Source organism: Neovison vison, chromosome 10 (assembly GCF_020171115.1).
Source record: "Neovison vison isolate M4711 chromosome 10, ASM_NN_V1, whole genome shotgun sequence".
Taxonomy (NCBI): domain Eukaryota; kingdom Metazoa; phylum Chordata; class Mammalia; order Carnivora; family Mustelidae; genus Neogale; species Neogale vison.
Genome location: NC_058100.1, coordinates 51,687,733 through 51,704,314, shown reverse-complemented (window position 1 = coordinate 51,704,314; position 16,582 = coordinate 51,687,733). Strand labels below are relative to the sequence as shown.

Here is a 16,582-nt window from a genome sequence, read left to right as displayed (position 1 = left end):
ATAGTTGTGAACATTCATGCACATGTTTCTGTTTGAACACTTGTGTTCAGTTCTTTTAGGTACATATCTAAGAGTGGAACTGCAGGGTTATATGATGATGGCGCATTTAATGTACTGAGGAACCATAAAATTGCTTTTCCACATTCCTACATGTATGAAAGGGGTAAAGCATTTTGACAGGTCTGCAAAAGGGAAAACTTAGGAAATCTGAAGAAATACAATGGTTAATAAGTACAGTCTGACCTTTCTAAAAGAAAAGGTATTCTGAAACACTAGTAGCCTACTACACCTTCATTATAAATGATTCTCCATCCCCTCACTTTTAATCTGGAGGTGTCTTTACGTTTCAAATGAACCTCTGGTACACTGCATATGGATGGATCCTATCTTTGTATCCAATCTTCAACACCATGCCATTTCAGGGAAGCATTTAGGCCATTCACGTTGAGAGTAACTACTGGAAGGTATTAATTTAGTGCCATCATATTGCCTGTAAAGGCCGTTTCCCATAAAGCCCCTGTTTCTATAGATTGTCTCTGTAAATTTCTGGTCTATGATATTCTTGGAGGTCTTTCTTCTTTTACAGAACCCCCCTTTTATTGTTTCTTGAAGGGCTGGTTTGGTGGTCACATATTCTTTCAGTTTCTGCCTGTCCTGGAAGCTTTTTGTCTCTCCATCTGTTGTGAATGACAGCTTCGCTCAATAAAAGTATTCTTGGTTGCATGTTCTTCTCATTTAGTACCCTGATAATGTCTTGCCAGCCCTTTCTGGCTTGCCAGGTCTCTGTGGACAGGTCTGACATTATTCTGATGTTCCTCCCGCCATAGGTAAGAAATCTCTTCCCCCTAGCTGCTCTCAGGATAGCTGTCTTGGCTCTAAGATTAGCAAGTTTTACTATTATATACCAGAGCATTGGTCTATTTTTATTGAACTTGGGAGGGATCCTCTCTGCCTCTTGGACAAGAATTCTTATTTCCTTCCCCAGATTAGGGAAGTTCTCAGCTATGATTTTCTCAAGTACACCTTCTAGTCCTCTCTCTCTCTCCAAACCTTCAAGGATCCAAGTAATTTCTGACTTTGGAACGTTTCATGACATCATTGATCTCTCTAACTCTGCTCTCATGGGCTTCTAGTTGTTTATCCCTATCCTCCTTGGCTTGCTTCCTTTCTATCATCTTATCTTCTAGACCACTAATTCGTTCTGCTTTCTCAGGTACCCTGGCAGTCAGAGTATCCAGTTTAGACTGCATCTCCTTCATAGCATTTTTAAGTTTGGCATGATTAGCTCTCATTCCTGCCCTTAGAGATTCTATATTGACGCTAGTACTTTTCTTAAGCCTAGATAGTGACTTCATTAGTGTTACTCTGAAGTCTATTTCTAACATCTTCTTTATATCCATATCCATTAAGTCTGTGGTAGAGGCCACTGTCTCTGGTTCTTTTCTTTGTTGGGAGTTGTTCCTCCTAGTCAATCTGTTGAGGGATGTTGAGGGAATGTACAGAGTCCAAAATATCAACCATGACCCAGGCAGGTTGCACCCTGGGAAAAATTAGAGCAGTCTGATGCCACCACTCAGGCCCGGTAGAGTTTTTCTGCTTGTAGAGATCCAGATATATATTCTTACATCTCAGGCTGATTTCATGGGTGTTCGGGATGGTTTGGTAGATATCCAGATAAATTCAGGGCACCAGACAAAATGAGGTCCCCAATTCCTCTGCCATCTTGCCTCCCTTCTCACTACTCAACCTTCAAATTGAGCAGCTCTTAATGAAGGGCTCAAGCATGAATACATTGAAAAGTTTTACAGTGACTCTGGTACACTATCAGGCATGAGAAGTAATGAAGTAGGCTTAAGAACTATGCACTGATACAGCAATGTAAGAATTTCTCATGAAGGGCGCCTGGGTGGCTCAGTGGGTTAAGCTGCTGCCTTCGGCTCAGGTCATGATCTCAGGGTCCTGGGATCGAGTCCCACATCAGGCTCTCTGCTCAGCAGGAAGCCTGCTTCCCTCTCTCTCTCTCTCTCTCTCTCTCTCTCTGCCTGCCTCTCCATCTACTTGTGATCTCTCTTTGTCAAATAAATAAATAAAATCTTTAAAAATAATAATAATAATTTTTCATGAAATACCGAAATACTACAAAGTAAAGTTGATTTATTATACAGAATTTACCTGGAACTCTAACATCCAACACAAATGTATGTATATTATAGGTCAATTCTAAGACAAATAAGCTACTCAAATTTTGAATATTTGAATTTTTCTAAAATGAAAATTTTATTTTCTAAATGAAATTTAGAAATATTTTCTAAATGAAAAGAAGATCAAAATTCTTAGAAATGGCTTTAATCTATTTTATTTTGAAAGTGATCATCTTTGCCTAGTATATGGGGTAACTTCCTGCTAACAAGAATATCTGATTAGCCAAAACATTTCCAATATGTTAAGACTGGACAAAACAAAGATATGAAAATACAAATGCATTACATGAAAACACAAATTTTTAAGTATTGTTTTGTTCAGCTTACATGTTAGGTATTGGTATTTCTTTAATGTGACAAACTACACATTTGTTTGAAAGAACTTATAATTGTAGGCAAGGACTAAAAATGGGTCTACAGTGTTATAGGAGAGAAAAGATGTTTAAAAAGAGTGCTCATATTACTTTGCTGCCCATTTCCTGACAGAGGAAATGACAGATGATCTTAATCCAAAATAACAGTGATACTGGGCCCTTGAACAAAAATCATACTAAAAAGCTTTCGTGACCCGCAAATATATAATACATATAAAATCATATAAAGATTATGGGCTTGGGGAAAAGTACAGGAGGGAAGGTCGACCTACTTTAAAAGCAGTTATTTTAAATTACTTTTTTTAAGCTACTCCAGCAGCATTTAAAGAACTACTCACAAATGGTCTCTATCTTTTCATCTTACCAAGAACCCAGTATGCTTTCATGGATATCAAAGGAATAAAAGCATTTCTTCCTTTTAAATGTAAGTATTTATCCTTCTTTTTAGAAAGTCTTACATGAATTCTCCCTAAACAGAAATGACCTTTTCTTAGATTATCTTAAATGTCATTAAGGTTTTGTGTCCTACTAATTTGTTTAGCAATCTAGGTGGCTTTTTTTGGTTCTGACATACATGGGAAATACTTGTCATGAAGGTTTCACATCCGAATCACCTAGAGAGATTTTTTTTTTTTTAATGCACTATCTCAGTGTCACCTCGGTCCTATCAAGTCAGAATTTCTATAGATAGAGCCTAGGCATATGTATTTTTAAAACACTCAAGATAAATCTGATTGCACCCTTATTTAAGCATCACTGTTTCTAAGGCACCAATTTGATAAAAGGCCCTCAGTTAGATAATCTAATACATTAAACTCATAACCCAAACACTAACTGTTCAATGAATAACAGTAACTATGGAAAAGCCAAGAATTCAAAAATTCTTGGAAATTTAGTACCTGTTCTGATATAATGTAATCCAAACATTCTCTAGGATAGACCAGATTTCTTGATGCCTGTTAGGTTGCGGAAGATGAGAATCTGAGAAAATGGTGATTTCCTGGTTATTAGACTTCATCAAAGAAGTATCTTCTTGCTTTTTACTCACTGTAGTTTCTGAAGGATTTTGCTTAAGTTTTGCCTTGACCTGGGGAAATAAGAATTACACAAATTTCAGCTAGTTCTTCACTAGGAAGTGAAAGAAACAATGCCAATTGTGCTTACAATGCTCTAGGTTTCCAAGAAGTGTTGACTATTCTTTGTCCTTGATTATGTACAGAATATTCCAGAAAAGCATCAGAGCTAAAATACATATATTTTTTCCTTTTCCATTTATATCAAATAGTTCCAATGTATTTATTATAGTGACCTTTCTTAGCTAACATGCTAATATCAATTTAAGAATACTATTTGGGGGCGCCTGGGTGGCTCAGTGGGTTAAGTCTCTGCCTTCAGCTCTAGTCATGATCTCAGGGTCCTGGGATCGAGCCCCGCATCGGGCTCTCTGCCTGCCTCCCTGCCTACTTGTGATCTCTGTCTGTCAAATAAATAAATAAAATCTTTAAAAAAAAAAAAAAGATACTATTTGAACCCTTCTATACATATGGTACTGAACAAGACAGAGAACACTTAGCATACAACAGTAAACATGTGGAATCAAGCCTCCAAGTACCCTACGATCCATTAACATGAATGGATTATTATTTAAAAAAACAAAAAAGACAGAAAGTAAACCTTTTGCCATTGAAGAAGCCACTGAAGGTTTCTCAAGAGGCAAGGAGACTGTCTAGAAGGCTACTGAAATAATCCAGTAGACTAGTCCTGAGAACCTGAATTAGGTTGAAAAGGTAGAAGAAGAAAAAGAAAAAAAAATGTACACAAGAAAAATTTTAGAAGATTTAGCCAAAATCTAGATTCAGGAAATGAAGGAGATGCTAAGATTTTTTAAATTTAGATATCTATAAGAATAATTGCACAAATAATAGAAATATAAACTGGCCATAAGGTAAAAATAATCAAACCTCCTTGATTTACTGCTCCAGAGGAATGTGAAGACACAGTTTTATTTGAAGGCAACACACTGAATGTATCATGTATTATAATGTAAGAGCAGTAAGGCATTTAATGTACATTTATCTACATTTCTGGATTTTACGGCCACCTGTAGTAAAGCCAAGAAGAAAGGCTGGTTATGGAAAAGAGGAGAAACAGACCACAGATCTGCGTTTAGAATGTCTACTGGGAAGAATAAAAAAATATTTAAGTAAAGATATCTAGCAGGTAATTGGATATGCAGATTTGTAGCTCAAAAGATAAAGCTGGGACTCATTCCCATGCAGACAAACTCAGAGGTAGATGAGATTGTTAGAGAGAAAATAGCAAAAATAGAAAAAGAAGGAGGAAGAGGAGGAGGAGAGGGAGGGGAGAAGAAGGTAGTGAAAGCTAGACAAATTAAAGGAGGAAGGGAGGAAATTAGCAAGAAGAAAGAGAGAGACTGACAAGATATGGGAAGAGTCAGAAGTACTTGAAAGCAAGAGAAGCCCAAAGAGGTAAGTTTCAGGAAAAAAAGAGCGGACTATATCAAGTGCTGAGAAAGGCTGAGAAACTAGAAAGAGGGAGAAAATGGTGGGTTGGATCAATGATAACCTAATTCACCTAACAGAATATAGAGGCAGAATTCTACTTGTAAAGGATTAAGTAGGAAATGAGTGAAGAAACATAAACAAGGGTTAATAGATTGCTGTTTAAGAAGTTTGGTAATTGTTGGAAGGAGTTAGTGCAGTAAACACCATGGCCAACAACAAGTACTTAAGAATGCAGACCTGCACATATTTTAAATATTGATAATTAAAGATACTGAACAGAGTATAAGAGCTATACTATTGATTCAAATAATTTTTTTAAAATCACCTTCGGGGAAAATATTAAGTGGAAAAAACCTCTGACAGAATGAAAAAAACTTTATGACATTTAAAACTTGGGGTTTTTTTGTCTTGGCTCTACTGTAACTTAAATAAAATCATTCCATTTCCCTAAGCTTCCTTATTTTTTTTTTTATAAATTTTTTATTTTTTATAAACATATATTTTTATCCCCAGGGGTACAGGTCTGTGAATGCCAGATTTACACACTTCACAGCACTCACCAAAGCACATATCCTCCCCAATGTCCATAACCCCACCCCCCTTCTCCCAATCCCCCTCCCCCCAGCAACCCTCAGTTTGTTTTGTGAGATTAAGAGTCACTTATGGTTTGTCTCCCTCCCAATCCCATCTTGTTTCATTTATTCTTCTCCTACCCACTTAAGCCCCCATGTTGCATCACCACTTCCTCATATCAGGGAGATCATATGGTAGTTGTCTTTCTCTGCTTGACTTATTTCGCTAATCATGATACGCTCTAGTTCCATCCATGTTGTCACAAATGGCAAGATTTCATTTCTTTTGATGGCTGCATAGTATTCCATTGTGTATATATACCACATCTTCTTGATCTATTCATCTGTTGATGGACATCTAGGTTCTTTCCATAGTTTGGCCTAAGCTTCCTTATTGAGAACAGTTGATAACAGTATGATTTCAAAGGCTAGCTGATGGGTTGTTAGTTTCAGGTTAATTAAAAAATAAAAAAGTTCTAATAATACTGGAAATAACTATTTATGGAGCATTCCTTACGCACAGGAACTTTCTAAAAACTTTGTTATCTATTAGCTCATTATTCCTCAGAACTGCCCTGTGAAACAGATACTATGATTATCCATATTTTCGGGTCAATAACTCATACAAAGTCACCCAGCTGGTAAGACTCATAAATAGAACCTGACCTTCAGGAATCTGACTCTGAATGGGCTTCTGATCTCTCTCCAACAATAAAAGTAAATCTTCCCCTTTTCTATCTTTGGGAGCAGGAAGAAAAAAGAATATTATTCCTCCTGTTTTTCCCTATTTACATTAATTATGCACTTAATAAATATACATGGATGGAAAGACATATTTTGTTCCACGATATATTTTTTTTGATCACCACATACTGCTCGTTTCCTCAGCTCTCATATATTAGTGTGCGCAACTATGCAGATGGATGTCTTTCCGAAACACCTACACAGCGCTTACTAGTGCCAGGCGCTCAATGCTTTAAAAGTATTAATTTATTTAATTCTCATGACAGTTCTGAGGCACAGATTATTATTCTCATTTCATAAAAGAAGAAATTAGGCTCAGAGAGGTTAATTAATCAGAGGTTTAAAACACAGCTCGTCAGGGGCACCCGGGAGCTCAGTCGGTTAAGCGTCCAACTCTTGATTTCAGCTCAGGTCACCATCTCCGGGTCATGAGTTGAGCCCCATGTTGGGCTCCACGTTGAGGGTACAGTCTGCTGAAGATTCTCTCCCTCTCCCTCTGCTCCCTTACCCCATTCTCTGTCCCTGAAAACAAAACAAAACTTAAAGAAGAAAAAAAACCCAAAACACATCTACATCAAGGATGAGGCTCCTTGGACATAAGGCTGACTTTAATTATTCTATCATCCTGGCAGAGCAAGCCTTATTTTTTTGGTTGGAAGGCTTATCAAAGAAAAAATGTATATATCCTTTTCCTGTTCCCACCCCATTTATATAAAAATCTAGAAAATGATCATTTTGGTTGACTCTCTGCTTTGTTTTCTCACAAGCCTTTTCAGAAGTAAACAAGTGAATATTCCTCTTTTCCTGATTTTCTACACTTGGTACATTAAGTTCATTAAGTTTGGAGGCCTTTTTTTTTTTTTTAATTTAACAATTACTGTATTTAGATACCCTGTCTCTGGAGGTAATCTATTTGTTGCTCGAGTTACTGAGACAGGCAGGAATAAATATTTAGGTCATATACCAAATCTAATGCATTCTACAAAATGACTCCTACTGAGTGTATTTTAAAAGCCCAAGCTAAATCACATAGTTCCTGGCTGACTTAAGACAATGAATTAGCAACACTTCAGAGTTCTAATCATGGAACAGCATAGGTTTCAAGCAATCACACTAATGCCAGGTGTTGAGGGAAAAGCACTAATGAGGATGTAGATTCTTCATCAATGGGCTTCAGGACCCTCGCTAATGTAGCAACTGGAAAATCAGGATCCAAGAATAAATAACAATTCAATTAACTACTCACTGGACAACATACAGTTGGCACACTATTATCTGATAACACTAAATTTTCATGCCACAGTTTCATGGTAACTCCATCTCTTGGTTTCCAATCGATGAAAGAACCTTAAATCTGGACATTTGTTGTTGTTTTTATCGCAATCAGTTCTATTTTTTTTTTTATTTTCAATAATCCTAATTCAAAGACTGATAAACCTATGAGTAACCTGAACTTTTCATTTGTTTTCACTAAAGATGGGGTTTAGGGCTTAATTATGTGATGGGAAAGGCTAATATATGGTTCCCTACACAATTCAAGAACAGACTCAAGCTGCAATCCTCTATATATCCAAGTCCATTCTTTCCTACAGATGGTTCTCAAAGTCACATTTGCCATGGAAAAATACAACGGCTAAGGTTTTAGTCAGCTTAACCCAAAAGATCATTTCACCCCTTAAATCAATTCTTTCGCAGTTCAACCACATATTTATTAGTTTATAAAAAAAAGATGCTTCTTTTACTTCATGAGATGCTCTCTTAAGTACGTAAGTCTTTCCCTATCAGCTATGATGAATTTTAGTATCATCTAATCCTTTCATTACTTCACAGGTAGTGGGAACTGTGTGACCTTAAAACACCACAGGCAAAAACCTGGTCAACCGCATAACGCAGAAGAAAAAAAAAAATGGAGATTTTATATATATAAATATATAAAAGTACCATTAATGTCTAGGGGCACCTGGGTGGCTCAGTGGGTTAAGCCTCTGCCTATAACTCAGGTCATGATCTTGTGGTCCTGGGATCAAGCCCTGCATCGGGCTCTCTGCTCAGCAGGGAGCCTGCTTCCTCCTCTCTCTCTCTGCCTGCCTCTCTGCCTACTTGAGATCTGTCAATTAAATAAATAAAATCTTAAAAAAAAATTAAGTACCATTAATGTCTTATATCTAATAATGGTGATACTGAGTTTTTGACCTGTTTCTGACATATAAAACTCCCAGTATCTTCTAGATTTGAAATTAGAAGGCTGCAGAAATAGAGTATTACCAGAGACAAAACTTAGAGTTAATTTAAAAGAGGTAAAAAGGCATCAGTGCTAGACTAACTGCATAAGGGTCACATGCAGAGATTGTTAAAAAAATTGGTAGGTGAGTTGCCAAAGTCTGAATAAGGTCTACAGATTAGATCATTGTATTATACCAATACTAATTCCCTGATTAATTATATTAGTTACATAAGATATCCTTGTTCTTTAGGAAATACATGAAAGTATTTAGGGATAAAGGAGCATTGTACTTGCAACATACTCCTAAACAGTTCAGGAAAAAAAATGTGTCTAGATAAGCAGATAGATATGCAGACAGAGAAAACAATAAAGCAAATGTGAAAAAAGGGTAACACTGGGGGATCTGGGTAAAGGATATATACCGGAATCCTCTGAACTCTTCTTGCAACTTTTCTGTAAGTTTCAAATTGTTTCAAAATAAAAAAAGAACAGTATTCCTGGGTACCACTACCAGAAGTTTGATTCAGTAAGGTTTGAGAGGGGCTTGGCATCTGCATCTTTAAAAAAAAAAAAAAAAAACTTCCAAAGTATTCTGATGGATGCTGTGATCCACTTGTCTGGGGCACTGGGAAATAAGCTTGTGAACAACAAGGCATAGCTTGCATCCATCCATAAATCAAATAATATAAAATTCCAACAACTGCTGTAACAGAGCTTCCATAAGAGGATGTGTTTTATAACTTGGAATAAGAATTGTTTATTTACCCTTCAATTCACTTAATAATCACTTAATGCCATTCATGTGTTAAAATTAAGTTAGAATTAAAATATCCTTTACCTCTGTTGTCTGCTAAAACATTCTTAGAACGTATGTCATTAGCTACTCTAAATTGCATTCCAAAGACATCTTACCTCTGCAAAGGTTTGAAGTAGTTCATTGACTTGAGCAAAGGCCCGTGGAAGAATACCATCATAATTTGATCGTGTACTGAAAGCGTGTAGCAAACTTTTAGAATCCTGAAGCAGAAATTTCAATGTTGTAAAATCCACTGCATTGTTAGCTGGTAAGAGAAATTAAGAAGGAAAAAATAGGTAAGCATGAGTATTCAAGACAAAAATGTCTTTGGAAAACCAATCTAATGTTAATTATGAAATTTAAGAAAAGTATACATTTACGCCTACACACCACTCCTCTTCTCCCTCTCTGGCATAAAAAGCATTACAATTAAATTTAGCAAAAGAATGTTCTTGGAGTTGGTTCGGGTACTCTGTATTCTTCAGAAGACAGAATTACCAAACAAGTTAAACTGCAGAGTTTCAAGGCGGATCTTGTTTCATATACAGATGACTATGGAGGGCATCAGAAAACTCACTTGGCAGTAAGTTACATGCAGTATTTCTCATAACCAACTCAGTTAATCATGTAGTGATTTGCCTTCCAATTCCATTACAACAAATCTAATACTAGATTTGTTGAAAATCATCTTTCCTCTCTGCACAACACAACTAACACAACTTTAGAAAAATATAAATAATTTGGGTAACGGTGGGTTGTGGGCAACACAAGCTAGCAGAATATTTTCCTTAAAAATTAGCAAAGTGAGTGAATCTACAAAACATAATTCAAAGGTGTAACAATTTTCTTTCAACTAATCTTACTTACCTTAAATTCTCAAACCAATTAGGAGAGGTGGTGACAATGATTTCAAAGATTTTAAGTTATCAACAATGAAGTTAAGCAAATTTCTAATGTCACCAAAGCTTAGAACAGAAGAAATCTTTCCATTATTAGAGTAGAGCACTATATACCAGTTCTCAAGGGCATTTCAAATAAACATGCTACAATGTGTTTTATTTTTTCTAAAATGTTTTATTTATTTGACACACACAGAGAGAGGGAGCACAAGCAGGGGGAGAGACAGAGAGAGAGATAGAAGCAGACTCCCTCAGGAGGCTCGATCCCAGGACCCTGGGATCATGACCTGAGCTGAAAGCAGAGCTTAACCAACTGAGCCACCTAGGCACTCTGTTTTCTTTTAATGTTCACAGTTTCAGAAACTCTTCTGTGTTCTGAAATACCAGCATGGGTTTTTGCTGGCACTATGAGTTTTAAAAACTCTGTATCACTTATACAAATATTTGCATAGAAATACTGAAAGGTCAAATGAAAATAAAAAGTAGATTTTAATAATTAATTATACAATATTCAGAAATTTCAATCTAATGTGATGGCTGTAGTCAGGCTTCTGGCTTCCCCTTTATCAAACGAAGACAGAAAAGTATATTTCCTTAGGAAGCACTTAGTTATTTTTAAATGCAATGACTAGTTTAAATTCCTGTGGGGAAAGACAGATAAGAGATGCTGCATATAGGACAGAAGCAGATCTGTGAACTCAGTAAATCTCCTAAGGAGAAACTAGGCACATCTTCTGTAAGTATGTAGTCAATGTTCAATAGGGCTTATGTCCCTGAATTAATCATTTGATTTCTGTCTTAGAAGAAGTCTTTCTAAGGTTTTGTGCTAAAGGGAAATAATGATAAATTCAGTACCCAGTCACAACATAAAAAGGAATCTACATGGTTGAAATACTTTAATGCTTATATAAGGTCAACAATCACTTAGACTAAAGTTAATATGGATAACAAAATTTTAAAAAGCTACTAATCATTTTACACACAATTTTCTATGAACTGATCTAAGAATCTCTTCTTTAGAAGTTAACTGAAGCTAACTGCATATACATAATTCAACAGCCGAGGATACTCTTAAAAGACAGTAAACAAAATCATAAACTGTGGGACGCCTGGGTGGCGCAGTTGGTTAAACGACTGCCTCCGGCTCAGGGCGTGATCCTGGAGTCCCAGGATCGAGTCCCATATCAGGCTCCCAGCTCCATGGGGAGTCTGCTTCTCCCTCTGACCTTCTCCTCGCTCATGCTCTCTCTCACTGTCTCTTTCTCTCAAATAAATAAAATAAAATCTTAAAAAAAAAAAAAAAAAGATAGTTTAAAAAAAAAAAAATCATAAACTGTGATTTTCCTAACTCAAAATTACTTTAGGGCAGAAGAGGCTTTTATAATTCTATTATATATTCTTTACAAGTCAGTAAACATTAGGCATCAGATTTTTCTAGACCAAGGATCAATAAACTATGCACACAATGATTCCAAAAATGAATTTTGAGCAAAAGGAAGTCACCATCTCTTCACTTCTCTCCTATTCCCTGTTAGAACTGCTGCCTACAATCGCTAAGCTGTGTGCAAAAAACAAACACTGACCATCCCTAGAAAAAGAGAAAAATGGAACATGGTAACTAGATATACCTTATTAAATCTAAATCTTGTTCAAGATCATTTATGATTTAGGAACTTTCCCTTTTGATTGAACCTACTAAATTATGCTTCCATTCAAGATAATGGAAAATGTTTCTATATACCTTGTAAAAGTGCTCCGAAGAGGCATCCAATAAGTCATTCCATATTTCATATAATACCACTTATAAATAACTTCTATTGTTAAAGATAATGCCTGGAAATGTCTTTAACTTAAAAATTAGTAACTATTATTTTTATTTTTTTTTTGAAGATTTTATTGGTATTTATTTGACAGAGAGAGAGCGAGAACAGGAAACACCAGCAGGGAGAGTGGGAGAGGGAGAAGCAGGCCTCTCGAAGAGCAGGGAGCCCAATGTGGGGCTCGATCCCAGGACCCTGGCATCATGACCTGAGCAGAAGGCAGATGCTTAACAACTGAGCCATCCAGGTGCCCCCAAATTAGTAACTTTTAAAAGTCATAAGGCACCAAACCAGGTGCTTGAAATCCCCTGAGGCAGTCTTCAAAGATACAAAACATTTTTTTTTTATTTTTTTAAAGATTTTTATTTATTCATTTGAGAGAGAGAGACAGTGAGAGAGAGCATGAGCGAGGAGAAGGTCAGAGAGCGAAGCAGACTCCCCATGGAGCTGGGAGCCTGATGTGGGACTCGATCCCGGGACTCCAGGATCACGCCCTGAGCCGAAGGCAGTCGTCCAACCAACTGAGCCACCCAGGCGTCCCCAAAGATACAAAACATTTTCCAAAAACTTAGACTTCACGGGAAGGATAGAGGGTTGTGCTATACCTCCCACAGAATATGTTTCCTTTTTAGCTTCCAGGATGCTTAGTGTTAAAATCCGTGTTCAAGTTTTGTAATAATTGTTTGCACATGTTTTATGGCAAAATTATCTTTCTTATTCTTCATTACCTGACTCTTGTGACTTTAAAGTTGGCTTAAAACCATCTTGTGCTCAGGTTGTTACTTAATGGCCCTCTCATACTCACGGTTATTTTTCAAAAGTAGACAGGATATAAATAATGCGTTAAAATAAATAGATCACTTCATGTCAGAAGTTCAAAAAAGTCAAGGACCAACTGAACATCCTAGTAACTGTTACATATGAACTTTGCTTTTTAAAGGTATAGCAAGAAAAATCCAGTTGTCTGACTTTGGATATATCACTTAACTTCTCAGGGTTAGTCTAATCATAAAACATGGGCTTTCATAATGTTCCAACAGTGCTTTTCCCATCTTTTTCTTCTTAGCAGAGAAACTTTTTTTCATCCTATTCCTTTATCATATATTTTAGGTAGGTACTTTGATACACTACTTCTAAAATTAGTACATGAAATGTGGTCAAAGTTTGTGTGTTAACAAAAGTAAGAAATTTTAACACAGTAAGAAATTTTTTTTAAAGATTTTATTTATTTATTTGACACAGAGAGAGAGATCACAAGTAAGCAGAGAGGCAGGGAGAGGGGGAGGGGGAAGCAGGCTCCCTGTGGAGCAGAGAGCCCCATGTGGGGCTCGATCCCAGGACCCTGGGATCATGACCTGAGCCAAAGGCAGAAGCTTAACCCACTGAGCCACCCAGGTGGCCCCACAGTAAGAAATTTTTTAAAAATCTAAATTTCAGGAGCACCTGGGTGACTCAGTGGCTTAAGCATCGGCCTTCAGCTCAGGTCATAACCCCAGAGTCCTGGGATCCAGCCCTGCACCAGGTTTCCTGCCGGGTGGAGAGCCTGCTTCTCCCACTCCCTCTGCAGCTCCCCTGCTTGTGCTTGCTCTCTCTCTGTCAAATAAATAAATAAAACTGTTTCCAAAAAATCTAAATGTTATTTATATACCTAATAAACTGTAAAATATGGTTTTAAAGCGTTTCAAATATTATAAAAAATAATATATTCACTATGTCTAGGAACATCAAGAGTGATACCATGAATAGTCATGAGCTCTGTGACCTGGGTCCATTCATGCAGCTGCCACAAACTCCCTTTAGAAATCAGAAGTATAAATGATTAAAAAATAATGGACAAGTTTCTTCATAATTCATCTTCACATTCCATGGAATATATCAACTTTAACATAACATTGCTGAAGACAAAATAAAAAAATCATACCTTTACAGAGATTTTCATATAGGCTCTCAATGGTTAAAAGCAAGTTCTTCTCCATAACTAATCCAAATACAGCCAACCAATGTTTTCTAAAGCACTGTAATAAATGAATTAGAGTCCATGGTGGTTTCAAGTACAGCATCTAAAAAGTATTTTGAAATAATTACCACCTATTAATTTATTTATTAATCCTATTATTTAAAAGTACCTATTAAGGCATTCCTACATACATTTCTGGGCAAAATAGTTGGGTTCTTTTTAAATTAAAAGATGTTTTGTTAAAAGCCAATCATAATCTTAAAGTGCTAATTCCATTGCAAATTATTTTTGTAAAATTCATATTAGTATTAATCCTTATAGTTTTAGAAACTATGTGCAAAACAAAATGTGCATGTGTGCCAAGCAAAAGCACTGTCTTAATCAGAAGATAGTTTCAATCAGAAAAGATGGACAATTTACTTTCCAACATAGTCAATTCTAGGAAGAAATCGATCTAATTAGTTCATATAGCTGCAGGAAAATCTATACAGAAAGAAGATGTCAACTACCATTAACTCTGGCTACACTCCTGCAAAGACATGTTTATAAAGGAGATTAATCAGTTAATATTACAAGATGTCAGTGTATCCGGTTTTGAATCATTCATATGCAATGACTTTCCTATGGATATTATGTCCAATTTAAGTCAACCCTCCTAGAATCTTCTGATTAATTCTCATCATTTTGGTTCAGTACTTGATAATATAATGAAACAGCAAATAATCACATTAAAAGTAGTAGAATCTCACTGAATATCTGGTATAAATACAATCTACAATTGGTGGGGCGGGGCGGGGGGGGCAGGGCACAAAACATTTCTCCTGGCTATAGATATGAAGAGCAAACAAACCTTAACTAAACTAAAAAAACCATTTTGGCTAAATGCATTATTTTACTGATTGCAGAAAAGATATGAATCTAGAAAATATAAACTGTCTTGCTAATAATGATCATTTTTATATACTTTCTCATATTTATATGACTTAAGCCAAAATATACACTTCTTTTCTGAATACATATTGCTATGCGAATTCCCTATAGTAGACATTCTAATTCAAAAAAACTACAGAAGATAGAAGTTTTTCTGAATTCAAATTGAGCTCCATGGGGGCAATGTGCCTGACACACAGTAAAAACCTAATAAATACTTGTTCACTGAAAAAGAATAAATGATAAAATACCATTTCTAATCTTTAGGAAATGTCTATCATTTAATGTTCAAGAAGTTATTTCAAAAACTATTAAAAAATAATGGGCTATAGATCATCCCAATGAAGCTTACACATTTTATACAAGTCATATTTCCTAAGATAAGGTCATAAATCTTTAGCAATGAAACAGAAATTTTCAACTTATAGAGTTAAAATGATCACCTCCATCCAAAGGTTTCCAAAAGCAATTTTCATTTCTGTTTCTAATATTGAAGATAAAGCTGTTCCAAGAGATTTTTCAAGATCCGATATAATGCTTTCAAGTATAATGGGTCGTCCAGAATGTGGAGTTTCTTCCTTATAGCTCTCTTCTAACAGTGTTGCTTCTTTAAAACAAATAGTTATAGGTTTTATTTAAGACACCAATAGAACAGTAAATATTCTACATATATAACTGGTATTTGGCCATAAATAATAAACATTTTATGCATATAATTGGTATTTGAATTACACATAAACCAAACCAATACTTCACTTCTTTAGACAGTATTTAGAAACATTCATCTGTAGAATAGTTGCCTTAGATACAACATAAATACATCACATTAGCAAAATGACAAAAGGCAACAAAATCTTTTTTGCTAAAACAAATTTAGGAAATGTGTACTGTTTTAACCATAATTTTAGTTTTATTATTCTCAAAAAAAGGAAAATGCTTTTCATCAATCGATAATAGAAAATGAACAATTATGGATCAAAGTGTGTTTTCTTCCAAACATAATGTATTCTTCCAATTGTAGGTCTCATCAGTAAATTGTTTTGAAAGAACCAAAATCTCTCGTTTAACTACCTTTATGCCAACACTTTTAAAGCAAATATTCATTATTTCAATTGATTATCATTTCACTAACATTACTATTTTGATACCTGAAGACAACAGCAATTTCTTTATGGCAAAATGCAAAATATTAAGTGGCTTATCTCCACAAATACCAACTAAGGACTTAAAGTGATAGCAACAGAATGGACAACAAAAGCATGTTACCCCTGAAACACCATAAACTAAAACATCCTCTTCCTCCATCTAAATGTCATTTTGAACATTATGACAAAAGACATCTTATTACCAAAAAGATAAGTAGCAGTAGTACTAAATATGTGAATCTTTATACAATTACACATAAGAAGTATATATAATATTAAAGACTTCAATATTTATTTTGCCAACACAGGGAGAAGGGTTGGAATGTGTTTTTAAATTATGTCAAATTTAATGTAACATTCCATCAAATACCAAGCTATAGGACAGATTATTCTGG

General features: G+C 35.6%; 1 protein-coding gene across 3 annotated transcripts in view; it reads right to left on the bottom strand.

Moving 5' to 3' along the window:
- The window catches only part of SWT1 (SWT1 RNA endoribonuclease homolog), a 112,304-nt gene that overhangs the window by 54,734 nt on the left and 40,988 nt on the right, over positions 1-16,582 (bottom strand). For all 3 annotated transcript variants that reach the window (XR_006386647.1, XM_044267290.1, XM_044267291.1), the window contains exons 12-15: positions 15,486-15,649; positions 14,077-14,215; positions 9,553-9,701; positions 3,475-3,662 (exon numbers count right to left, since the gene is read on the bottom strand). Coding sequence is in view for 2 of the 3 variants with exons in the window: in XM_044267290.1 (XP_044123225.1) it covers positions 3,475-3,662; positions 9,553-9,701; positions 14,077-14,215; positions 15,486-15,649 (640 nt within the window). In the remaining variant the exon portion in view is untranslated. The remainder of the gene's footprint in view (positions 1-3,474; positions 3,663-9,552; positions 9,702-14,076; positions 14,216-15,485; positions 15,650-16,582) is intronic.